Source organism: Lacerta agilis, chromosome 3, assembly GCF_009819535.1.
Source record: "Lacerta agilis isolate rLacAgi1 chromosome 3, rLacAgi1.pri, whole genome shotgun sequence".
Classification (NCBI taxonomy): Eukaryota; Metazoa; Chordata; class Lepidosauria; order Squamata; family Lacertidae; genus Lacerta; species Lacerta agilis.
The window spans coordinates 100,634,312-100,659,768 of record NC_046314.1 but is presented as its reverse complement, the minus strand read 5'-3'; the positions used below and the strand labels follow the sequence as shown (position 1 = coordinate 100,659,768).

The 25,457-nt window shown below is 44.9% G+C and overlaps 1 protein-coding gene across 7 annotated transcripts in view; it reads left to right on the top strand.

The window, feature by feature from the left end:
* Positions 1-24,947, top strand: part of TTBK1 (tau tubulin kinase 1) — a 97,190-nt gene extending 72,243 nt beyond the window's left edge. For all 7 annotated transcript variants that reach the window (XM_033144927.1, XM_033144924.1, XM_033144923.1 and 4 more), the window contains 2 exons: positions 21,996-23,617; positions 24,412-24,947. In XM_033144927.1, the coding sequence (XP_033000818.1) occupies positions 21,996-23,617; positions 24,412-24,808 (2,019 nt within the window). In that variant the 3' untranslated portion in view covers positions 24,809-24,947. The remainder of the gene's footprint in view (positions 1-21,995; positions 23,618-24,411) is intronic.
* The last annotated feature ends 510 nt before the right edge of the window (positions 24,948-25,457 follow it).

Genomic DNA, 25,457 nt, shown 5'->3' with positions numbered 1-25,457 from the left:
TGCTGAAGACACACCTCTTTTACCTGGCCTTTGAAGCCTGAGTTACTTATTTTTAGGACCCATCGTAAATGGTTTTAGCTGATTTTAATATTGCATTTTTATATTTTTGTAATGCACCCCTGGACCATATGGTGAAGGGTAGGTACGAAATCCTGTACATAAATAGTTTCACATATGTTGGCTAGAAACTAATTGCTGTAGGAGGTCATGAAAACTTCGATCCTTAGGAGTGTACACCAGATTAAACTTCATTCTACCCATGTGTAGTCAGTTGATGAATATTCCTGCTTATGCCAGATAAAGTCTCTCTTGGCTCAGTGCAGGACTTTGATCCAGATACTACTGCAAGATGAGACCAGAGGCAATGAACAGTGAACACCCTTCAGGAGATGTTTACTGCAAAAGGAGAAGGGAACTCCACAAATAAATAATTGCAGGCCCACAGCAGCAGTACCAGAAAGTTATGGTGGAGTTAGAGGCACCCCTGTCTTCATGAAGTACCCACATAATCCCGTGATGGCAGTGTGATGTGGCAAATCCAAGTTTCAGGAGAGATGAAGACACATTTTTAGATGTTTGGGTGACTGGCTGCCCTTTATCTGGATTTACCTTGGTATAATCCATGGGGGTATTCAGATGCTGGATAAGTTTGAATCTCTCTATCAGTGCTCAAACCTTTGCAATAGATCAGAGGGGGGTGTTTCATCCACGCTTTCATCCAAAGAATCATTGCAAACCCACTGGCTTCCACATGTAAAGCTAAGACATGTTATGTTTTAACCACAGTTTTTTGAACAAGCCAGGTTTAGTTTCACAGATGAGCAAAGTAACAACAGCTTTTTTTAAAACCTAAAGTTGGTTTCATTTTCTAACTGCTCTTCCCTCATGCCTGTGTAGTTGGGCAACTGACTGGGGGCAGATGCCAACACAAATCAGAATTAAGCTGGCATAGTACATACGGATATAACAAGAAGCCACGCTTGAAGCAAGCTGAGATTCTTAAACCAACTTAGAACCATGGTTTCATATTCTGGTTTGTTGGCTGGGGTGGCTTTGGATGTGTAAACAAAATCAATGTTAAGTTAAACAAACCATGCATGGCTTTGCATTACCTGCAAACCATGCCATTGTCTTATGGAGATGGATGTTTGCCAGTGGTCTACGGGACTTCCAAGTGCCCTCTAGTACTTTTTATTTATTGTAGACCATTTTGGTCTCACAGTTAATTGCCTGTGTAAGATGTTGCAGTATGTTTATAGCTAGCTGTGCATCCATATAGACACCCACATAAGTCAGCCTCTCTGCCTCTCTTAAAATTTCAGAATTAATCTAGTTTATAGCATAAACAAACAGCAAATACAAGCTTGTGGGATATCATCAGGAGAAGAAAAGGCTAAGGAATAAACCCTACACAAAGCGGAGTCCTCAGACGGTTGGATGGCGTCTTGTATGCCTCCTTCTAGCAACTCCTGCAGCCAAGCTGGTGCCAAATGTATTGTTCTACTTTTCTTTGGACCACATCAGCAAGACCAAGAAGAGGGTCTTGTTGTCTGGGCAGCCCAGGATCTCCATACACACTGCCCAGGCTTGCACCCTGGGGAGGTCACTTTGGTGCTGCTAATGCAGTGGTTTGGCTTCACCCTTGGAGGTGCACTTCATTGTCTCTCAAGTCAAATGAGTGCCAGAAACAGGATCCTAAGCATGCTGATTCAAAATGAGTTCTGCTGTGTTTAGGGTACAGCTTTCCTATAATCCTCAATCTCTACCCAAATTCAGTCATGATAAAAATCAGGTCTAAATGTAGGCGATGTCAGTGTCTGATTATCAGTCTTTTAGTGCATGAACAGTATACAACTTCTCCCTTGAGTTATTGGCCTGAGGGTGTTTGTCCTGTGGGGTTATAAGTACCAAATGTTCAAAAATCAAAAGGCAGTCTGAACTTATTTATTTAAGGCATTTATATTGTGCGTCTCTCCCATCCAGAGTATTTTTATTGAAACTTTTTAAAGATAGGTAGGCTACATAACATATTCATGAACTTTTTGTTACATCAAAGGAAAATACTGGGGAAGCATATATTTTTCTTCCTGACAATGAGTGTGGTGGTGGGGAGGGGGGGGGGGAAGAAAGTGAATATGGATAGAAGAATGGGTTCAATAAGTTTGGGTTCAATAAGTCAATAATATTAATTTTTTTTTCAGGCAGGCCTCCCAAATTACGGTATAGTTACAACAATAAGCACCAGTTTCTAAAAATTACAATAAAAGGTAAAGAAAAAACAAGCTATAATTGCTTGTCCTCTCGCCTCAGGACAACATGATCCCTCAAAAGCCCCTGTGGTGGCAGTTAGGTTAGGGAGGGACCATCTCATAATAAGATCTTGGAAGGCTACAATCTTCCTATCTTTCATAGTGAAATATAATATGCAGTCTCCCCTTAGTCAGCTTGCAGTCTATAGAACTTTTCTGTGACTTGCCATCCTGCCTGGCTGTTGCAACGTGAAGATTAGTGGCACCCAGTGGTTTGGAGGCAGCTGATGCAATTATTTACTAGGTGCCAGAGCCAACAAATTAGCTGCCTGCGTTAGTTCAGGACAATATGTGAAATCCAGCCCTGCCTCTAAGTCCTTGTTGCCTGTTGAGGGTTGCCAAGTCACAATGCTACAGGGACAGCTTAAGCTACGACTGGCAGGATTTCCTTTCTGTGCAGCTCTTTTAAAAAGTGTGCCAGCCCTGTCAGTGAGCAGTTCCCAGTGATCTATTTGTTGAGTATTTGTCCTGATTTCTTTGCAAGATATTAGACAAAAGTTGACTAATAAATGAGCATTCATTATGATTTGTTTGTCGGGAGGTTAGGTGACATTGCATCAAAGCAAGTGTCGTCCTACACTTTCCAGTTTATCTTCCTTACCACAAAAAAATCAGTGTTTTGGAGAAAGCTGGTTTGATGCGCAAAACCTCCTAGTCAGCTATAATTGTGCAACCCGAATTCACTGGTATGTGACTGAATCCCACCCGGAAAAAGCAACAGTCTGAAAGTGCCCAATGTCTCAGTTCCAGGAAAGTAGCGCTGTGTTCACCTTGATGCCTGCCCACATTCCTCAACTCTCCAGATCTCTCTTCTTGGGCCACTTCATTTCTATTAGTAGTGCACACACAGCCATTATTGTAAATTCATGGAATAGTGGGCTATCAATGGCTACTAGCCATGATGGCTATGCTCTACCTCCACAGATGGAGCCAGCAATACTTCCAAATACCAGTTGCTGGAAACGACAGAAGGGGAGAGGCTCTTGTGCTCATGTTCTGCTTGCTGATTTCCTAAAGGCACCTGTGAAAACAGGATGCTGGACTAGATTGTCCACCCAGCAGGATGTTCTTATGCCCCATAGGCCCTATGTACATTTTTTACTCCAATGCCCTCCTTCTTCCTTTGGCTCCATTTTTCCTCATCCCCTTGTCTTCTCTACCGATTGTTTCCTTGGGCACCTTGTTTTGTGCCCGCTAACTATTTTGACCACTTCCTTTAGCCACAGTTGCACCCCACTTCTCTCCATCATAGCACACACCCACTCCAGATTTTAAACACACCACAAGCTCATTCTGACATTGTTCCAGCCATCTAAGCTGGGAAGTCATTCCCTTTGAAGCGACTTCTCCTGTGAGGCCAAGATGTCTTTGTGTTCATCTTTCCAGGACTTCACCTCTCTCTTTTTCTCTCTCTCTTCTCCAAGTCTCAAAAGTGTGGCATTCCGAAGTAAATAACAGAACAGCCATATTGGGAAAATATGAAAAGAATGGATGATGTTCTCTTAAACATATACTGTATGTTGCTCAATATTCTTTCCAAAGCAACATAGTCAAGTTGCTGCCTCTCTGAGAATATTAATATTAGTCAGTGTGACAAGACTCTTGCACTTAAGAGGCATTACTTGTTCCCCCTGCAAGGGGGTCTCTTACTGCTCAAGGTTCAAAATTCTTGTAACTTTTTGATGTGGTGCATTTTTTTGTTTGAAACCACAGGTGTTCTGAGCAAAGCAATCCATATGGGTAGACACCATTCAATAAAACAGAGACTATTTAGTGATGCAGTGAGGATTAATATTTTGGGGCATAGTTTTGAGGAAGATCTGATACTTAATCATAGTCAATTTAATCATTGACTACCTCAATGTGTAAAGTTTGTATAAAGATTGTATAATGTTTTTGGTGACAAATGTTGCAGAAAGTAGGGACATCTGCCTTGTGGAAAAGAAGAGTAAGGGGTGGCCTGTAATGATCAAGTAAAGAGGAGCAACAGTTTTTTGTTTATTGAGGGTGGAAGGTATTGAATTTAAGTTGGCTTATAGCAAAAATCTACTGTCAGAATAGCTGGGCACTAGTACAAGATGCCGGAAGGGAGGCCGCAAAGTCTTTGGAGAGATTTTTTAAAGGGAAAACTGGGCAAACCGTTCCTCCAGAAAGCAGTTAGATCTAGCTAATCTTCCTCCCAGAACAAATTCAGTCTTGTGAATTCTGTACAGCTGCGTGGCTGTGAGCGGATGGGAGAAGAAGAGCACTTGATTCATTGGCCAAAGCAAGGGGATGGGTCTTTGAGCACAGCACACTGCAGAAAACCCATCTAATTGCCTATGCTCTATGCAGTTTGCAGGTTTCTTTCCTCCCCATTGATGGAATTGAAGACGAGGGTTATCACAAACAGTTAATTCACAATTGCTGATTTCAAGCAATGCAGTAGCACAGGGGTAGGCAACCTAAGGCCCGGGGGCCGGATGCGGCCCAATTGCCTTCTTAATCCGGCCCACGGACGGTCCGGGAATCAGTGTGTTTTTACATGAGTAGAATGTGTCCTTTTATATAAAATGCCTCTCTGGGTTATTTGTGGAGCATAGGAATTCATTCATATTCCCCCCCCCAAAAAAAAAATATATAGTCCGGCCCACCACATGGTCTGAGGGATAGTGGACCAGCCCATGGCTGAAAAAGGTTGCTGACCCCTGCTGGGTAGCACAACATTTTTGTACTGTTGTGTTTTTCCTGAATGTTCAGTTTGTCCTCACATTGATCTACTTGGCCCATCTGTGGGTAGGAGATAGGGAAGGGAAATGAGTAAGTCGGGGATTTCTACAATATGTGTATGTTTGTGAGAGCATTTGCGTAAAGGAGAGTGAAGAGGAGGAATAAGTTGCCTAATAAGTGAGGAAAGAAAGGTATGGTGGGCAGGTCCCTTCAGGGGTGATACCCAACTCTCTTTTCTTGACCTTCCAAGGCACCAGTAAAACTTGTAGCAGGTTTGTTGTGTGTGCATGCTAGACAGAGCCCCCTTCAGCCCTTGCTATGCCCACTGCTGTGACTTCTGAAGCTCATAGCATGTACGTGTGGAGTTGCAGATCAAGATGAATTAGGAAAACGTTGAAGCAGCATATTTGATAGGTTGAAAGACTGCATTTCCCTGTTGCAAGATGTCTGTATTACCCTTCATTAACACTTAATTTAAAAATGCTTAATTAGATCACTCCTTGCTGTAACAAGTGCAATACACTAAAATGTATCCAAACTGCCAATTAACCAATCTCTGAGTTCGTGGGGGGGGGGGGGACGTTGAGAGAGGGAGTGACAGAAAGGTGAGGAAGAGAGGTTTTGTTTCCTAACCTTAACGGAAGTTCAGGCCTGCTCCCCTTCTGTGAAGGTTTAATGGTAGGGCTTAACTGTAACTCCTGCCCCTACATCGTTTTATGTTTTGAAGATGTAGCACATTAAAAGCTTTAAATCAGGGCTAGTGGCTTGCACGTAAAAGGCCTCTCCAAGTAACAATGTGGTGTTAGCCTAGTAAGGGTGAACCCCGAGGCTGTTAATTAAAGCCCTGTAAAGCCAGAGGGTTTGCCGCCCGCCAGTGAAGATTTCTGCAGCATGCGCAGCACAAGCCAGGGGCGAGTCAAGTCTTTGCCTGACACCTTTTCCTCCACTCTTCTTGGTCTTTTGCAGTTGGAGGAGGACAGGCATTCTCAGCACTCCCTCCCGAGGTACAGCCCCCTCAGAAGACTGGCGTCCTCCGTTTTCTCCTCCTCAACCCTGGAGACAGAACAGTACCCTCACCTTGGCGGCACTTTCATACAGCGCAGCCGTTCGGCGGAGAGCAGCCCCGTGCGCATGCCCCACCGCAGGCACATGCCCCTCACAGCAGGAAACCACAGACTCATGCCTTCTGTCCTCCGCATTTCCAGATCCCAGCTCCAGCAGGTGTGGGCCCGCTTCACACACAAAACATAGCCTGTACCGGGGGAAGCAGCAGCCTTTGTAATGCAATAATAGAGCCCACCTGCCCAGTGTGTCACCATTTAATGCAATACTGAATCCCAGACAACTTTGGCCTCAAAGGTACTGTAAACTTCCAAGTCCCCTGCGAGAGGAAAAAAAAACAGACTCAGAACACCCACCTCTCTCATTTTCCAGCTTGCTGGGCCTGAGGCTGCGTCACGACTCAAGATGAGAATACAAATAGTATGGACATGTAACGCATTAAGAGGTTTACATCAGGGCTCTGTGGCGATGGCCTGCAGCAGTGGGGTGACGAGTGTAGGGCTGTCTCAGCGAACAGACAGGAGACAGGGAAGAGGCACTGCAGGTATCAGAGAGAGCTGTCTTCCCAGTCAGATAAAATCTGTACCAAATTCTTGATCTGTGATTTGTGCTTCCCCTCAGATTTCACTCAGCCCTTGATTCAGGTGAACACGCATGAGAAGTTTGAGTCAAGAGCTCAGGAGCTGAGAGGGATTTACACTGACATATTTGCAAATCACCCTGACAGCCAAAATCAGAGTACTTTTATTGCAGCTTGTGTGAGGCATACCGACTGCAGCCCTTGCACCCCTGTGGTTTTGTTTTCACTCTGTGACTATTTTTGTCACTTAACCCTGCGTAGATCCGCCTGCACTTATTCTTTTCCAACTCTATCTGCCAGGCATGACAGTATAGCAACAATTTTTATCTTCACCCATCTATTGATTGCTATAAAGGCTTCCTGGCTTCAGAAAAAAAGGAGGCTTGCTTCTTGTCTCTGGCCTGGCTTTGTGCATTTCTGAGGAGAAACAGATTTCAAGCTAGTGTATAAGAAGGAACTGACCAACTTAAACCGATTCTAATTATTTTTAACTTGGGAAGTGACAAAAAATACTCCTTTTTATTTCAATCATCCGGCTTCTCTTGGTGGAGAAGACAAAGTCTCATCAGCCAAAATTTATTCGGGCAGTATGGAAAAAACAAGATTTTGGTTGCGAGAGCCACCCCTTGCTTTTAGCTGGTTAGGTTAGATTATTCAGAGCCAGAAAAGAGGTGTCTTTAAATCTCAAATGTGACTTAAAATTGTCAGTTAGCCTCCAACCACCTGGCCTACCCCACTGCAAGGTGTGAACCTCTTTGATGTGCACAGTTAGACTTGATAAAATGCCCCTCTGTCCTAAACAAAAGTTCTGTTTAGCATTAACTGGATATCATCCTGACCTAAACTGGGACACCATGAATCAGCTTGATCCACGTCTCTTAAACAGTATGGGAGCTGAGTGATCCTGAGGTGCTTAGAGCAGATTCACCGAAGAACAAAACATAAGACTGAAAGAAACTTAGCCCAAGGTTGAAGAACCAGAATACTGAAGGTTCTGCTGTAGTAGTTGGTTTTGTGCTATAGAGCTTTCTGGGGCTTAATAGCATGCTTTTTTATTATGATGGGGGTGTTTTTAAGATAATTAAGGCTTGTCCCACAGAGATGCTAGCTTGGAATGGTCAACACACTGGAATTGGGCCTCCAAATCCCAACTGGCTTGAACATTATTTTTTAAAAAAACATTTATTTGTTTATTGCTGTGCTTTTTGCTGTGCTCTCCTACTCATCAAAAGAGCAGATTCTGCAAAAGTGTCCAGTATGATGGAACTCTCATCTAGAATGAAAAACAACAGGAGGCTCAATAGATTGCCACTATAGTCTGCCTTTCATGTTCCTTGACCCTAAGGGAATGGACTAAGTGCTTTTGTCAAAGTAAATTCAAATGCAAGCCAACCAGGGTCATGATTTTAAGCAAAGGCCAGGTGAGGGGGATGGCAGATACGAGATTTTCAGCTAGGTTCAAAGGTCTGCTCTTCAGTATAGTGATAATTCAGCTGCAAATGAGTGGTGCATTCTAAAAGCATTTGTTGCGATTGATAGCAAGCTTAGTGTGTGAGTTTTCTTTTCAAAGCAGAAAGATTTGTGCTTTTTGACACACTTACTGCACAGCCCCCTTTAACCATTTAGAACTTGATAATGGTATACCCTTTCAGCTAGAGACTTGGCTGCAGTCTGCTCAGCAGCATTCCTTCCTGCCATTTTCTGCAGTGGTGCTCGCCATAAGTGGTGGTGTCAGTCTAAACAAAAAGAATGGGACTGTTTTCAAGTTGATTATTTATAGTGTGTGTGGGGTTTTTTTTTTGGGGGGGGGGGAAGTCCCAGGAGAAAACTGCTGAATTTTTCAGATGTACAGGAGCATTTCTGGGCCACCAGACAAATTCCAAGCTACATACCTCTCTCAGATTTTAGGATGGGGAAAAACCGAACAACTAAAACTTAGGAATTGATAAGAGATTCAAAGCAGTACATATATCAGACACACTCACATTCTCAAACACTCCGTTTTCTAAGAGAAGAAAGTCTAAACTTAAGGCTGCCTCAGTATCATTTATATGCATAGCCAAGTACTGGTCTTAACTTGATATAAATTCTTCTGTTAATTTTACTTGCTCGCCAGCAGAATTTTCTTTGGTTTCCTCCAGATTTTATCTTAATTCTGCATAACAGTTCTCTCTGCTTTCAAAATATCGTTATGTATGTTTGTGGGTGTTTTTAGCCATGCCATTCCTACTTACAGGTAGTTTTATTTTTTGAAGCATTTCTTGCCATTCTGAGCGATTAGATAAGAGCCTATGGAACAGAATAATAAGAGGTTTTGATCCTCCAGTTTTGAGAATTTAGTATCTCTTTGAGTCAGGGGGGTCATTTTCAACTTGATATGTTTGTGCGTGTGCACACATGCAAATTATATACCTTGAATTTCTAAAGTTGCAGTCCTATGCACACTACAATAAAAATCATTAAACTTGCTTCTAAGTAAACACAGAGTCATGTTCCAATGCTCCTAATCTCTCATCAGAAATGGCATTCTGTACAGTGGCAATGAAACTTGTTTTGAGGAGGCTAGTTAATGGAAAGCTTCCTGTACTCATATTTTTAGTACAACATTTTCTCTTCAGGCTGATCCAGCAGGAGAAACCCAGCTCTAGTAATCACAGTTTTGCTTATACAGCATGCATTACATCAAAGCTTGAGCTACGAAATACCGTAATAGCTTCTTCCTGCCAAGCAGCTTGAAGTTCAAAATACCTCACTGACACAAACTTGATTTGCAATTAATGGGCTTTGCACCAGCAATGTCTCACCAACAGAGTAATGTGTTGAGGACCAGAGTCTTGGTGAGTGTTCAGTTTTGTTTCAAAGGTCTCTAGATTATGAGAATATACAGATGAGTGGGCACTATTGGATTGTTTATTTCTCAAAAACTGCAAAGAGCAATAAACACAGGAGTTGCTCATAAAATTTGAGTTATGTTTTGCGTGAAAGTTTCATATGAGAGGGAGACCACAGCTCTGTTTTGACTTGATAATGATAAATTACCACCACTACCTTCTTGGTTTTCTTGTCCCTCAGCTCCTTACTCAGTCCCTTGCCCCTCTGTTGTCTTCCCTATAACAACAGTTCCATTTGCCAGTAGGCCTTTTACAAGGTTTCCCCCCAGCACACTATTTTACCTCATTTTCCTGCAGTCTCTGCCCTTTCTTCCATCTGCTTCTCAATACCATATGTTTCTTTATTGCTGCCCCATCCTCCAACTACCCTGTCTCTAGGGACCTTTGCACTCAATTTATCAGCCCTGTTTACCTCTTTGTCCCATTCCTCTCAGTAGCACACAAATCCAGTTTCTTGTTGGCATTCCCTTAGTTTCTATTCCCAGGCAAACCTTTGGTTTCCTTCAGAGCAGTGGCTCTGATCGTCAACATACTTTGAATGGCACTTTCCTCTTACAAATTGGAATGTTTGTGAACATTCCATAACTCTGCAGCAACTCAGCCTATGGTTTGGGAATGGCTTGCAAGACAGGCAGGCAGTTCCTCCATATGATGTATATATGATGAAATACTAGCTTTTTATGGCATCTTTCATCCCAAATGTTCTGAAGTGCTTTACAAAAACATGTACACACTTGTATATATATGCATAGTATTTATTTATTTATTTATATATTTAGCATAGCTACTCCATAATAATAATAATAATAATAAAATCCTTGTTCTGCTGTTGAAATGCCTCCACCTCTAATGGAAGGAAAGGACAATTTGATTCAACAGTCCCAATGCTGCTATATTCCAGTTTGTGATAAGCTATGTATTGAGAGTGAATTTGATGCTCTAGAGAAGATGTAAGAAAGAAGAATGCAATTGGAGTGTATGCAGGACCTGGGGATGCTATTCTGGCTGGACGAGAAAAAAAAAAGCATCCGGGGTTCATTAATATCCAAAGAAGGTCGGGATCTCTGTTTTATGTGTGTGTTAAACTACACCATAGATCCATTACTGTGAATCCAGTATCAAAGATTCTGTGAAATATCTTTCATTTTTGCTCCTTTGACATGAAATAGTCTGAGCTTCCCAATGATGTATCTTTTTGTGCAGGTGTCTGAAGTAGGCACTATAGTCTGTGCTGCTTCATTCCTCTCTCATGAGTTTTGGTGGTGCTTCCTCCATGTGCCATTATTGCTTGTTCAACACATTAGTGTGTGAATATTTGAATAAGGTGGTGGCAGGGGAAGAGGACAGAATTGCTAATGTTCATATGGGTTGGTTGTGAACAGAGGCACCAGGTTGCCCCAAGATGGAGGGGGCCGGGCGTGCAATGCATGTGTGATGTGTGATGCTTAGGCCCCTGCTTCCATGTTTTGTTGCAGCAAAATTTGTACTTCACCAATGTAGTAAGTTTTCTGCATCCCCGCAACCCCACCACCCCCGTTTTTGGATAGATAACACACTGAGCAATGTCCCCTATTCTAAGTCAGGCTTCCTCACCAACCCATGAGTAATGTTGCTTGTGAATTGGTTTGCCAACCTGCCATTGGGCTGACTTGTGTTTTTACACACAGGGAGATTTTACTGGCAAGTAAGTGTCCCAGCTTTTCGTTATTTCAAGCAGCAGATTAGCACATATACCTACAAATAAACCTGGCACCCCAGCCTGCTGCTTGAAGTGACATGTTTTTGTGCCTCAATCTATATCTTGCCCACCATTGTTTCTCTCCTGATCTTTGTGGGTGTGCAACAGGAGTGCTCTGGTGCAGTTTTCCTGTGCTTGAGAACATGGGCGGTTTTCCTTTCCTCTTCCTCTCCAAATTGGCTACCTTCTGTTTAACCTGCTCCTTCTTTATGATGTGAGCTACAGGTGGACACTGGCAGGTTAGGGAAATGAAGGCCAAGTTGAAAACCAAATACAGTGTAGTGTGTTCCCCTTTCTCATATTTGCCACATTGCTGTTGTACTTTTAACTACTGGATCTTCTGTTCTTTTGACTGGACGCGGATGCACTGTGTCCAAGGCCCACAAACAGCAGTTGTCAGCCTGATATGTCTTACAATGGTATGTGGCAAGCTTTTCTGGTGCTGGGAAGGCAGTGTCTTAGTATGCAAGCCCCATTTTTTAATTTAGTATTGCAAAGAAAGTAGTTCAGTCAGATAGATGAAAAATCACTTTGGCAGTTTTCCTGAAGCAGCAAAGTGGTACCATATTCGTAGTCCATAGATCACAATAACCATCCCTCTGTCCCACTTCTCCTCACTATAAAAGACACACTACCAACAAAATCCACCCCCGTCACCCAACCCTAGAGGTGTGCTAATGACGAAGGCACTGCTGGGATGTTCACATTTTCTTAGCAGGCAATGTAGAGTGCTGTCTGCTGGCTCTGCCCCAATGTGCCAGGGGTTAGGCACCTGTGCAGCTGTTGATGCTACCATCATATTCCAGTGCTGGAAGAAGGGCACAAATTGTATACTTCCACTGGGGTTGGAACCCTCAAGCCTGGTCCTCTGAGCTGCTGAGGTTGCAGTGCAGCTTCTCATCTGATTTAGCACCGGGTCAAATGGACTAGATCAAATGGACTAGACTTTTGAAGACTTAGGCCATCATAGTTTTGTCCCTGCATTATCTTGCACCACTTGCACCCCATGCCCCTTCAGCTATCTTTCTGTACAAGAGCGCTTGGTTGAAGCTGCGTGGCACTGTGAATTGTGATTTATTGGGTGTTGTCTTTCCCCACAACAGTATGAATCTGGTAGGGTGTGTGTTTTGTGTAATGTTGCCTAGTAAGGTAAGCAATCGGTCAATTGTTCTAGCTCCTTTCCTTGTTAGACTCTTACCTTGTTAGACTCTTACCATTTAATCACTTTCTGGGTCACTATAACATTTAGATCTGCATCAGCAGTTCCACGAAACAGCACAAAGATGACATTTATAGGAAATGTTTCTAATTCTCCATTTGATGTATTGAAATTCCTTCTTTGTACTACTCAAACCATTGAGAAAATGATCTTCTATTGAATGTACTTTTTTTAAAACAAGCTGCTAAACCATGTAACCTGGGGGTTGAAAGTTGACCTCCATTTTGCATTCACCTTGCATGCAACTTAACATTCGGATACAAACTTGCGCTTCGGAATTTCCCCATTTTTTATGACATGATGTGTTTTTCTGTTGGGTCCTGCCACCTCAGTGCACCTGGCTTAATTATATCTTTCTTTATAAGAAATCACAGAGCTTCCTTATCAACACATCATTGCAAGTGCAGACAGGTGATCTGCCAACATGAAATGTACCCACATTGCAAAAGCTGCTCCATGTTACCAATGGGATAAGAAGGATGCTCATGGGACACTTACTTGCCCCTTCCCTTTGGTCCTTCCTGAGAAAGGCAGGTCAAGGTCACCTTCAGCATTCTCAATCCACCGGGGAGAAATTAATATTTCCCAGATGATTTTTCTGTGTCCTCTTATTTGTTAGGCAGAGACAAGAACAATTGATAATGAAAGTTTCTCCCTTCCATATCTGCCCCCCCCCCCCAATAAAACAGAGCAACAAATGAATGGTATTATCCAATAAGGGCAAACCCAGCTGGGCTTAGTTTCAGCACTTCTGATCCATGCAATCCACATTGTAGCCTTTGCTAGTGCTTCATTGGGTTATATGGTGTGAAAGGGATAGCCAGCACAGGCTTGTGTAATCTGCAGAGCAGTGGGTGTCTTCAGCAGGGCGTAATGGGGAAGTAGGTGCCTTCTGGTGGGTTCACATCCTGCCTTCTTGGTTTAACAGCACTTGCAGTGCTGAACCAGGACAGGGAGGCACCATCTAGACCTGCCCTCGGCCTACAAAAGCCAGTGAAGGGATAACTAGCATCTGATAGCAAAGTATTAGAAAGTCATGCATCTGCTGTAGCACTAAAGTGTAGACCGCTGAGGTTGTGGGAAGGGAATTACTGTAGCTCCAATGCAGTTTCTTCTGAAAGACGCTGTGCCTTTTATATTTCTAAAGGCAGGAATCACACAAGGTCCATGGTTCCCAGGAGGTTCAAAACCCAAGTCTCATCTAAACATCCTATTCTGCTGGCAAAGGATTATGCTGCTTCCAGGATATGCTAAGGCCCTGACTTAAAAACAAATCTATTCTAGAGAAAGCTGGATTCTTAATTGTTGGTTTGCCAGCTGCATTTCTCAGGGCTAAGGCCTCTTCCAGTTTCGGATGCTTGTTTTCTTTTTTCTCAGGCCTTCCAGCTTCCAGATGCGCAGTTGTAATAATTAATAATAAAAATCCTCAGGGACCAGCATATCCTTGCTTTGCCTTATCTCCTAAAACTGCAGGCTTGCTGCTGCTGTTCAGTTGGTAGTGAGCTTTTAATAAAAGGATGCAGAGTTGGATTTATTTTGTTTCTGTTCTGTTTATGCAACGTGTACACCTAAGTTTAGTCGGATGTGAGTGCCGTTAAATTCACTTTGACTCACTCCCAAGTCAGCGTGCATTGAAGTGCACTCTTCATCTCTTTAAAGGGCCAGACACACAAAGGAGCCAATCTTTTGAGCAATATTTGAGAGATCAGGAACAGCCTGTGGGATCGCGCTCTTCGTCCTTAGAGGAAAATCCCCAGCACTGGAGTTTATGTCAGTGTATACCCTAAACAGAATAGGGGAAATCACTCTGAAAAGAGAGAGTGTGATCCTACAGCCGACTACATTACCTTTGCCTCTTGTCTTAGAGCACAGGTGCATCCTGAATTGTTTTTTTTCCAAAATGTTAGTTTGGATTTCTTGAGCATTTTATTTTGTTTGTTTGTTTGTTTTGCATGGGCAGCTGATTCTTAATGTTTAGAAAGCCCCTTGAAAACCTCAGGTACTCGATTGTCTTGGAGTCACTGCAGAAGGACATATTAAGCAGGAGCACTTGTCATGGCATCAAAGCTGAGGAAGGCATGGAGGCCCTTCTCCCTGGGAGAGTGGCATGCTTTACCTTTAACTGAGGGAGAGCAGGAATTAGCCTGGAAGGACCAAGCTGCCTGGAGGGGTTCAAAAGTTTTGTTTTCCCTGAGCCTTTTTTATTCTTTGCGTGTATTCCCCGCAAGATCCTAAGGTAACACTCCCAAATCCCCACCCCCTCCCCTTCACCCTTTTGTACTGCAATAACATTGTATAATATGCTTGCACTATTCTCCCGGGCGCACCAAGCATGCAAGAAGAATAAAAAATATTGAAGCTTTTTTCACAATAAAAGCACTGTATTATTTGTGTATATAGAGAGGCTAAAGGCGAGAGAGAATTTTAATTCTGTCTCATGTATAAAAGCATGCACTGAATTACTGGTAATGTAGAACACGCTGTAAATGCTGCAGAGTACTGTAAGATCCTACACTTGAAATCACAGTTAACAAGCAACTTCATCTTAAAAAAAGGAAAAGAAACAAAAAACTAAACCGAAGCTGTGCAATGGATTTTGTGCCTTTTTTAAATCCATGTATCCAGACAATCGGAAAAAAGCTTGTATACTACCAAAACCTTATTAAAGAATCAAAGGCAGAACTTCGTGATGGTTGTTTTTCTTTGAGTTTGACCTTCACTGGGGGGGAAAAAACCACTTTTGTTGTTCCATATGCAAGAACTCTGCCATTGGGCAGTGCCAGTATATATGCACATTTGTTTTTTTGTTTGTTTTCCCCCAATACGTAACCAGGGCAAAGTCTTTGGGATATCACCACCTCTTGAGGGAAGACAGAGTTAACCTCTGACTTCAACTGTGGGTAGGAAATCCCCTGCTATGCTTGATGAGCCCTGCTGTCTGGACAGCAGAATAGAGTTTCTCTGGAGTTCCTCTGGACTTTGTATTGCGATTCTATTACACACACACATCCCACCCTTTCCTTTCCCTCCCAGGCCTCCCTAGTGATCCGTTGGACAGGGAGGAGCATGGAAAATGGTTTGTCTCCCACCCCAGCTGGGATATAGTCAACAACTTGATCTTCCTCATAGCAGAGATGGAGGAGAAAACAGCTTCCCCATTCCTATTCTAGGAACCGAGGAGAGTTCTGTGCAGTGGCTGAAAATTTATTCTCCCTGTGTGTTCGAAAAGGAGAACTCCAGTGGTAGCCCCTACTGTACTGTGGAGAAGATTGCGGCAATCTCTGAGCATGCCAGCATGTTGAGACCGATGGTGATAGCAAGATTTAGTGTACCTGCTGCCTCAGGTTGACTGGTGATGTCACTCACTTCAGCTGAGGGCACAACTCATATGGCAAAGTTGACAACATGGGGTATAGTTTCTCCCAAGACACTCATCTGCACCTACACCAACACCCTCCCACCAGATGTCAAAGAGAAAAACAACTGCCAGATTTTAGAAGACATCTGAAGGCAGCCCTGTTTAGGGAAGCTTTTAATGTTTAATAGAATATTGTATTTTAATATTCTGTTGGAAGCCACCCAGAGTGGCTGGGGTATATTATTATTATTATTATTATTATTATTATTATTATTATTATTATTATTCCTTGGAACTATTGGCACACAAAGTAAAATCCAGTGTTCTGGAGTGGCTTATAGAATTGGCCTGGGGAATAAAGGGGTTTGACCCATAGGGTTGGGCAAATTGCAAGCGCTGTGCTATGTGGGGTGTGGTGTGGTGGGGCAAGAGATCACCCTTGCTGGATAAATATACTCCCAGAAGTGCAAGAGGCACACCACAAGTGCAGGAGACATTGCTCTCTTTTGACTGGTCATTCCTTCAGCAGTTCCACTAATGAATCCCCCTGCTCATTGTCTCATCTATCTGAGACTGGACAGCTGCTGCAACTCAAAATAGACAATTCTGGGCTCGATCGGCAAAACAGCTGACCCCCATAAAAGCAGCTTACTCTGATTCTAGATAATTGGCGGAGCACTTTTTTCATGCTAAGGGTTTCATTCCCTTGTGAGCAACCTTTCTGCATGCTAATGATGGGCGGACCCAGAGGCAAAAGCAGAGGCGGATTTAGAGGAGCGCGACTGTTTTGGTTGCACTTGGTGCGGAGCCTCGGGGTGCTGCATGGGACGACACAACTATGATTTAGAGTGGAGCACGAGAGGCAGGGCAGTGGCAGATTTTTGGCATCACACTGAAATTTGAGACCCCAAGATCCGCCACTGGAAAAAGCGGGAAGAGCGATGGATGCGACTCTTAACTGTGTTACATTATACATTCCAGCTGCAAAAGAGTCATTCTTACAGCTCAAGGCCGCATTCCAGCCAGGTAAAAGCACCTAAGCTATTATAGGGCAAAGAAGGTCCAGTCTTAAACATGGCTGGGAGAAATCCCCGAAGGCTGGATAGAGAGGGCTGTCAGGCCACATTTGGTTCTTCTTGCTAGAAAGGCTATAAAAACTGACTTCAGTGGTCTTGAGGTTAAGAACATAAGAAGAGCCTGCTGGATCAGGCCAATGGCCCATCTAGCCCAGCATCCTGTTCTCACAGTGGCCAGCCAGGTGCCTGTGGGAAACCCACAAGCAGGATTCGAGCACAAGGGCATCCCTCTGCCTCCTAAAGTTTGCAGCAACTGGTGTTCAGAAACATGACTGCCTCCAACTGTGGAAGCAGAACATCACCATCGTAACTAGTAGCTGTCAATGAATTTGTCTGATACTCTTTTCGGGACATCTAGGTTGGTGGGCATCACAGCCCCTATGGGGGGCGAGTTCCATAGTTTAACTACTTTATTTATTTCATAAAATTTACACACCACTTGATTGCAAGGGGGGGCCTTCAAAGCTTTGTACGAAAAGATAAAACAAAGAAATTATCAAGGAAAAAAAAACACAAGCATTGTTTAAAACATAGAAGAAGTTAGAATACTGAAACAGGTTACAATTCACATCCCCTTTCTATTATTATTATTATTATTATTATTATTATTATTATTATTATTATTAAATTTGTATACCACCTATACCCACAGGTCTCAGGGGGTACAACATTAAATCACAGTATAAAAACACAAAATGCGTGATAAAAACAAAAAACAACCCAATAAACAACAACCCAATCAGCATCTGGGTAAGCTTGTGTAAACAGTTTTTTTTTTTTGCAGGCACGAAAAAGCCTACACTGAAGGCACCTGCTTGGTATCAATAAGCAGGGAGTTCCAAAGTGTAGAAGCTGCCACACAATATGATTATGTTCTTACAAATGAGGAACAGGTATTACGCGGCACCTGTAGTAGTACCGATTCTGCCGATCAAAGCGATTGAATGCGATAAGGCAATCTCATAGGTAAACTGGTCCCAAGCAACCTGTGCATATCTCTCAGCCAGGGGCGTAGGAAAGTAAATTGGTACCCGGGGGCAAAAATGTTTTTGTCAACCCCCCCCCCCGGCATGGGAAGGTCAGGTGGTACCCAGTGCAGAAATTTCTTGTCAACCCCCCGCATTGATTCCAACCCCCCCCCCCCCCCCGCAAAAATTGTTTTACGTTATTTCATATTTTCTTACAAAGGAATAATAACAAGTAATAATAAAAAACCCTTTTATTTATATCCCACCCTCCCCAGCCAAAGTCGGGCTCAGGGTGGCTAACATCAGATACATAACATTGGTATAAAATCAAACAATAATTAAATTACCTCCTAAAAATATCTCAAAATCAAATTAAAGCCTAATTAGATGGCTTTCCACAGGGTTAGGGTTGGGAACAGTAAGTGTTCTCTGAACTGAAATTTCAGCCTTCATGACATAGGAAAACAGCCAAGTGAACAGCTATTTTGGTGGAGGAGGGTCAAGATATTAACCGATATGCATGAAATTTCATATATAGCTATATAATCCCTAGTATAGTAAGATAAGACCTTCGGAGCAGGCATTTTCAAAAAAAAAAATTCCCCCCCAAAAAATAATATTCTTGATAATTTGTCACCCCCTCCATTATGGAACCCGGGGCGGACCGCCCCCCTCGCCACCCCTTGCTACGCCCCTGCTCTCAGCACAGATGTTATGTGCTGGCAAGGCCTCACTCCTGTCAGCAATCATGTGGCAGCATTCTGCACTAACTGCAGCTTCTGGATCAAGCACAAGGGAAGTCCCACCCAGAGCACATTGCAGTAACCCAGTCCTGAAGTAAGCAATGCATTAACTACCATGGCAAGGCTTTCCCGGTCCACGAATGGCCGTAGCTGTCAAACCATTCGCAGCTAATAAAAGGCACTCCTAGCCACTGAGCCTACGTGAACCTCCAGCGACAGAGCTCTGTTCTGCTTGTTACAGCTGTTGTCATGCTGGGTTTAAAGGTTTTGGCGGCTGTGCTGTGTACAGTCTAGGACAGAGGTTCCCAAACTGGCTTTATCTGAGAAGGGGGTGTCATGGTAAGACAACCTCACCCACTCCCTACACCTTTAAAACTCCTCTTGCTCACTGCTGCCTGGTTATTCCATTGTAGTTTTCCAGCTTTTTGGCACAGCTGCTGCCTCCGTGAGCCATTTGGAGGGACACAAGGGCCTAGAATAGAATGTGGTGCCCTTCTTGACTGGGCCCACTGTTGGTGTCGTCCACTCAATCCTCCAGGGCCTGTCTTTGCCTGCTGGGAAGTCTCTAACTCGCCAAAGTTTTAAGATCCATCAGTTTACCTTCACCTGGTTTAGCCGGCCTGTCGAAGCCATTTCTGGGATGTGGCGGCTGTCACACACTGACAGCTTCTAGGAGCCACAGGTGAGTGCTGAGTGCAGAGTGAGGACCACAAAATAAATAAATAACAGCAGGTAAATTTAGAAGCAGTGCAAAGTAGACACCCATGGCAGAGACCTAAGCATCTAGTATTACTAATTTCCTGGGACAGGAAGATTATGATCTGTCATGTAGATACACCACCTGGAATTACTTGTCCTTCTTTCTTCTGGCCAGCAGTCCTGGGGGAGCAAGAAGGCAACGAGTGCCTCAACCACAGCCTCCCCACCCTGGTTGAAACTTCAACTCCTGGAGTCTTATCTCCGCTAATGCTCCCTCTTGTTCTCACGGCACCCGCTCCTCTCTGCAACACCACCTTCCCTCAGCCTCTTTTTTTCTTTCTCTCATCCCGCCCCTGCTTTCTTATTTCTATTCCCCGACGCTTTTTGTGGGACTCCATGGTAACAGTGCACAATGGCATTTCACTCTCCCTGCAGTTCACATCCTTGACGGAATCTCAGGCGCAGGTGGGCCATGCAGTATGGCTAGGAAATCTAGCATCAACACACCACCCTAAGAATTTTCTGATAATTATAAATGAATAAATCCCAGGCTCCCTCCAAATTGTTAGAGAATCCCAGGCACCCCTGGAAAATATTTGACAAAACGGCCCTCCCAAAACTTTTTTTTGCCCGCGAGTAAGGTGGTCCAGCTGTGGATCCATTATTATTTAATCTTGTTTTAATGTTTTCAAAGGGAAAAAATGGGATTGGTCCCTGCTTCTTTCTGTCTTCCTCTCCTGAAGGGCAGCACATTGCGGATGGAAGAAAAAAGCCAAATTAAGCATATCAAGTTCTATACAGTGGTACCTTGGTTATCGAACTTAATCCATTCCGGGAGTCTGTTTCACTCCCGGAACTGTTTGAAAACCAAGGCGCAGCTTCCAATTGGCTTCAGGAGCTTCCTGCACTCAATCGGAAGCCGCAGAAGCTGCGTTGAACGTTTGGCTTCCAATAAAAGTTCGCAGACTGGAACACTTACTTCCAGGTTTGTGGCATTTGGGAGCTGATTTGTTCAGGAGCCAAGCCATTCGAGAACCAAGGTACCACTGTGGATATTATAATAATAATAATGCTAACCAAAAAAAAATTTATTTGTACCCTTGCCCATCTGACTGGGTTGCCTCAACCACTCTGGGTGGCATCCAACAGATATAACAACATCATAAAACATCAAACATTAAAAACTTCCCTATACAGGGTTGTCTTCAGATTTCTTCTAAAAGTCATAAATTTATTATCTCCTTGATATCTGATGGGAGGGTGTTCCACAGGGAGGGCGCCACTGCTGAGAAGGCCCTCAGCCTGGTTCCCTGTAACTTCACTTCTCACAATGTGGGAACTGCCAGAAGGCCCTTGGAGCTGGACCTCAGGGTCCAGGCTGAAAGATAGAATCATAGAATCATAGAGTTGGAAGAGACCACAAGGGCCATCCAGTCCAACCCCCTGCCAAGCAGGAAACGGGTGTAGACGCTCCTTCAGGTATACAGATCAGATATATCAAATATCTAGACACACACACACACACACACACACACACACACACACACTTATAGCAACACCTATAGATGGTGTGGAGCAAGAGCCACACACTTAAATCCTCCAAATTTTAAGTAATCCATATCATCATGCAAATGAGAATGCCGTTTCTTATGCATCTTGGTGCAACGCTTTTGACTGTTCTTGCTCTCACTAAATCTTTCCACTGGTTCCCATTGTCTCTCTCTCTTTCAAAAAAACAACCCACAAACGTATTTCCACTTCACATTGATCTTGCATATGTTATCCCTGGATATTTCATCTCTGGGAGGAATATCCCAAATTATTCTATATTCCTTCTTGTGATTTACTTCAGTGCTACCCCCTTTCCATGCAATTGTGAATGGCTGTGAGCCATCGGATGTGTTTCAGTTTACTATTTTATATCCTCTTCTTTCAAAGTGATATGGCTGGTGTTGATGTTGTACCTCCTCCAGTTTGATTGCTTGGTGGCCCATGAGACTGGCTGATGCATTAACTGTATGATGAGCTTCTGCATTGTTACCTGTTAAGAGTGTTCATCAGACATCACACTAGCAGGAGGTGTAGGGGAGGCCCTGCCTCTTGCTTGTCCTTAGCAGCAGTGACCTGAGATGAGTGGGAAGCAGTGGCCTTTCCTTCCATTCCTTTCCTACTAGTATCATGCCTGGATATTAACGATGAAGCACTGAAAAAGAATGAAGGGGGAATTCCACGAACTGTTGATCAGACATCCCAGAAGACACTCTCGGGCCCTAAGGACCGAATTTAATACCATGCGGTAATGTAATGTCTTTGTCCACAAACTATCCTCAAAGACAACTTTAAGTATTTTTAGGTTCTGTTTGAGCCTTCTCCAGTTCTAACCAATTTTTCATGAATCAGACACGGCCTAAGTCCATAATGATACAGTTAAAGCACATGACTTCCCCCAAAATAATTCTGGGAACTGTCGCTTGTTGTGGGTGCTGGGAATTGTAGCTCTGCCGGGTGTGAACCACAAGATTGTTTGGTGGAAGCCATGTGCTTTAAATTTACTTTGAATGTCTGGTGCAGATGCCCCAAATACATTTTCCATTTAGTGTTCTCTGGATAACTGTTTTCTTCTTCTTCCTTGTCTTGCTCCAGGTGTTCACACTGAAGCCTTTTGAAATGAATGGTCTCCCCAAGGTGGTGCCTTTAAGTTTGCCTTATCAAGACTTTAAAAGGGATGTGTCAGAAAACAGGGAAAGGTCCAGAATTCTCCAGCGTATAAAGAAGGTGGATTTCTCAAATGTTGTCTTAACTGCCCCTTGCAAACCACCGGCGGCCCATCTAGAAATGGCAAATGACAGATATGAGAAGGAGGAGGAGGAGGAAGAGGAGGAAGAAGAAGAGGAGGAGGAGGAAGAAGAAGAAGAAGATGACGATGAAGCTGGTGACTTAGGAGAAGAGCTTGATCTGCAAAGCAACTCAAGCAGTGATGTGAGCCAGAAAAGTACTGAGCACAGTCAGGAAGGTGCCCCATCCACCCTCTTGGCTGATGACCAAAAGGAGTCCAAGGGCCGAGCCTCAGCAGCAGAAGGAGACTTGGAACTTGAAGAAGGCTCCAAAACATTGGTTCTCTTTTCGCCCGGTGACATCAAGAAGTCTCCTGTGAACGCAGACTTGGCTCCTGATGCCGATCTTGGCACTCTCGCTGCGTTGACTCCACAGAGTGAGAAACCGCAGCCAATGGGAAGCCAGCTTGATGTATCGGAACCAGGGACCTTGTCCTCCATCCTTAAGTCAGAACCAAAGCCTCCTGTTACTGTGGCCACCACCTCGTCCCCTTTCACCAAAATTGAGCGCACATTTGTTCACATTGCGGAAAAGACCCATCTGAACATCATGTCTTCCGGTGGTCAGGTGATGAGGCATGAGGAATACCCTACTCCAGGGCAGTATGAAGAGATCATCATCGAGGAAGAGATAGAGGAAAATCAGGCACTTGTAGAAAACGGGAGCGTGAACTCAGCTCTGGAAGGGGGAGAGATGGAAAGCTGTGCTCTCTCGGTGAATCACATTGAAACCACCTCTGAAATTGTAGGGGAGCAGGCTGTGCTTCTCAATGGTGTTAGTAAAATGGAAGAGGACGACCTGGAACATAAAGGCAAGGTTGCCCCTGAATCAGATTTAGAAGAAGCCGATAAGATGGATTCAGAAGAGCCTGGCTTTGAAAATAACACTCTTGCAATGGAATCCTTTAAGAAAATGGAACTCCCTCCAGATGTTCCAAAAGAGAGCCCCAGAAAGCCCCTCAGCATCAGGTACAGAAGCCGGATCCCCGTTTTGCTGTCCGAAGAGGACACTGGCTCAGACCTTTCGGCCTCGCACTCCGGCAAAGAGCGGCTGTACAAGAGGCTGAAGCAGCAGGATTTGGCTCGCCTGGTGATGGAGAGGAGGCAGAACCGCCTGCTCAGGTTAGCTTCAGGTGCGTCATCCTCTGCTTCCTCCAGCGACGAGAGGCGGCGAGCTTCAGAAACACTCTCGGCCACTGGCTCCGAGGAGGACACCCACGACTCAGACGATTTCACCCCGAGGAAGACGGGGAGTCAGGAGAAATGTTCCCTGGTTAAGATGGAAGAGAGAGGCTTGAGCACAAAGAGCAGAATTCCTCGCCCCATTGTGCCTGCAAAGTCGCCTGTGATAGAACTGAAGTCCGGGAGCCCCTCAACTCTTCTGCCACCAGCACTGAGTAGCAGCCCAGGTGATAAAGCTGTGACCAACAGGTGAGTCTGTACGAGAGGCCCCCGTTCCCTCTGAAGCCAAGCGCTCACTATTTCAGCCAGCTAACTTCTCTAATCAGCTCCTCAGCTCCTCCTCTTGTCCACCCACAGTCTCTTCTCTTTAAAACCATTTGTATTATGATGCTAAGGTATCTCTTCACCTGCTGGATTTCCCCCTATCCCAGTTACGCAGTTACTCCCCCCCCCCCTCCTCTCCTGACCTTCAACCTTCTTCCCTCAGTAAGACTTCAGCCTGGACACTGAGATCTAGCTCCAAGGGCCTTCTGGTGGTTCCCTCACTGCGAGGAGTAAGTTTACAGGCTCCCTGGATTCTATCTCTAACCCCCGCCCCCTCTGCTTCAGCCTCGGAGTCTGAACTGCTCCCTGTCACAGGCTCTTCCTGCTCACTAAACCCTGTTGCCCCTTCAGCACCCAGGCCTTCCTCCCGATCCTCTCCCTCTGACCTCTCCTAGGTGTCCCACCACCAATCCCTGGTCTCTGAGCCTTCCTCCTCTGGGGTTTGTCTTGGAGGGAGGGTGCCTCCCACCATTCCTCCTCATCCAGCCAGTCCATAACAGGTAGGGGGACAGGCTTCGTCTCCTGTTCTGAGAGTGTAGTGCTAACCCTGGCAAAATATATGAATCAGAGCTTTTTATATAGTTGTGTGGCTGTGTATGTGGACTGCCTGGCTGCCCCTCTCCTGCCACGTGTTCAGTGTAGCCAGCAGCATGATCTTGGCCACTAAATTCTCTTTGTTTTCTCCCCACCTCCTCTTTCCCTTTGCTCTCCTCCTGCAGGCTTCAGGGGCAAAGACCATCTGGCGACTCCCGGGCGAAAGCAACGCCAACTCCCGCCGTACCTCCCTTGCGGAGCAGTCCGAGGAAAACCCCCCGCCCTCCACCTTGGAGTCCCAGCCTCCCCCCACGAAACCTCAGTGCTTCCCCCAAGAGCCAATCACTGTCCAGAAAAGAAAGCTCATCGCCCTCCCGCCAACACAGGTCAGGTACCACGTTCCCTCCGTGGGTGCAACCTTCTTCCAGGGCTCCCTCCAGAGCTCAGGCAGGTGGGCTGCTGGGAGACGCCCCGGCGTCCCCCAGTGCAACCCGGAAAGGACCGAGAGGGAAAGCCCAAACTCAAATTCCAGGAACCAAAGGAAGGCAAGTATCCCAGGAAGGCAAGGCTACTGCTAGATAATGATCTGCTGCTGCCAAACCATTTTTGACCAACCGACCTACCATCTCGCCAGGCTGGAGAAACCTCTGCGTATGCTATACACTCAAGACGCCGCAGCACAGCCTTACACCGTGTCGGAAATACAAGCATATAGCAGCTAGCTCGACTTCAGTGCTTCACTTGCCCACAAGCTCCTGCTGTCTCAATCCAGCTCTTTAACCTGGCTGGGGCCTCCCCGGCCAGCTCATGCTTGCTTGCTATTGCCCAGCCACCAAGCAGCGACTTGGGCAGCCTGCCCCTGTGCCTGACTCTCCTTCCTCTCACGCCGTCTTTTCCTCCCGCACCCCCATTTCTTGGTTAGCAATACCACCGTCTCCTTCGCGGAGCCCTGACACTTGGGTAGGGGGAGGCGGCTTTTTAATAACGCACCGGCCAAAATCAGAAGGAGAGCTGAAAGGGCTGCGCCTCACTTGGAAGAAGAGTCTTGGTGTGAACTTCTAAATGGTCAGGTCAACCCAATGCCCCTGCCTCCCTCACCGCCCTACTGCCCTGCCCTTCACCACCCCACCCTGCCGTCCCTGGGCCGTCTTCGGGGCAGCTCCGGCCGTGCTGCCTGTCCACTCTCCCGTAGTGATTTGACCCCGAGCACTGATGGAACAAAAGTCACAAC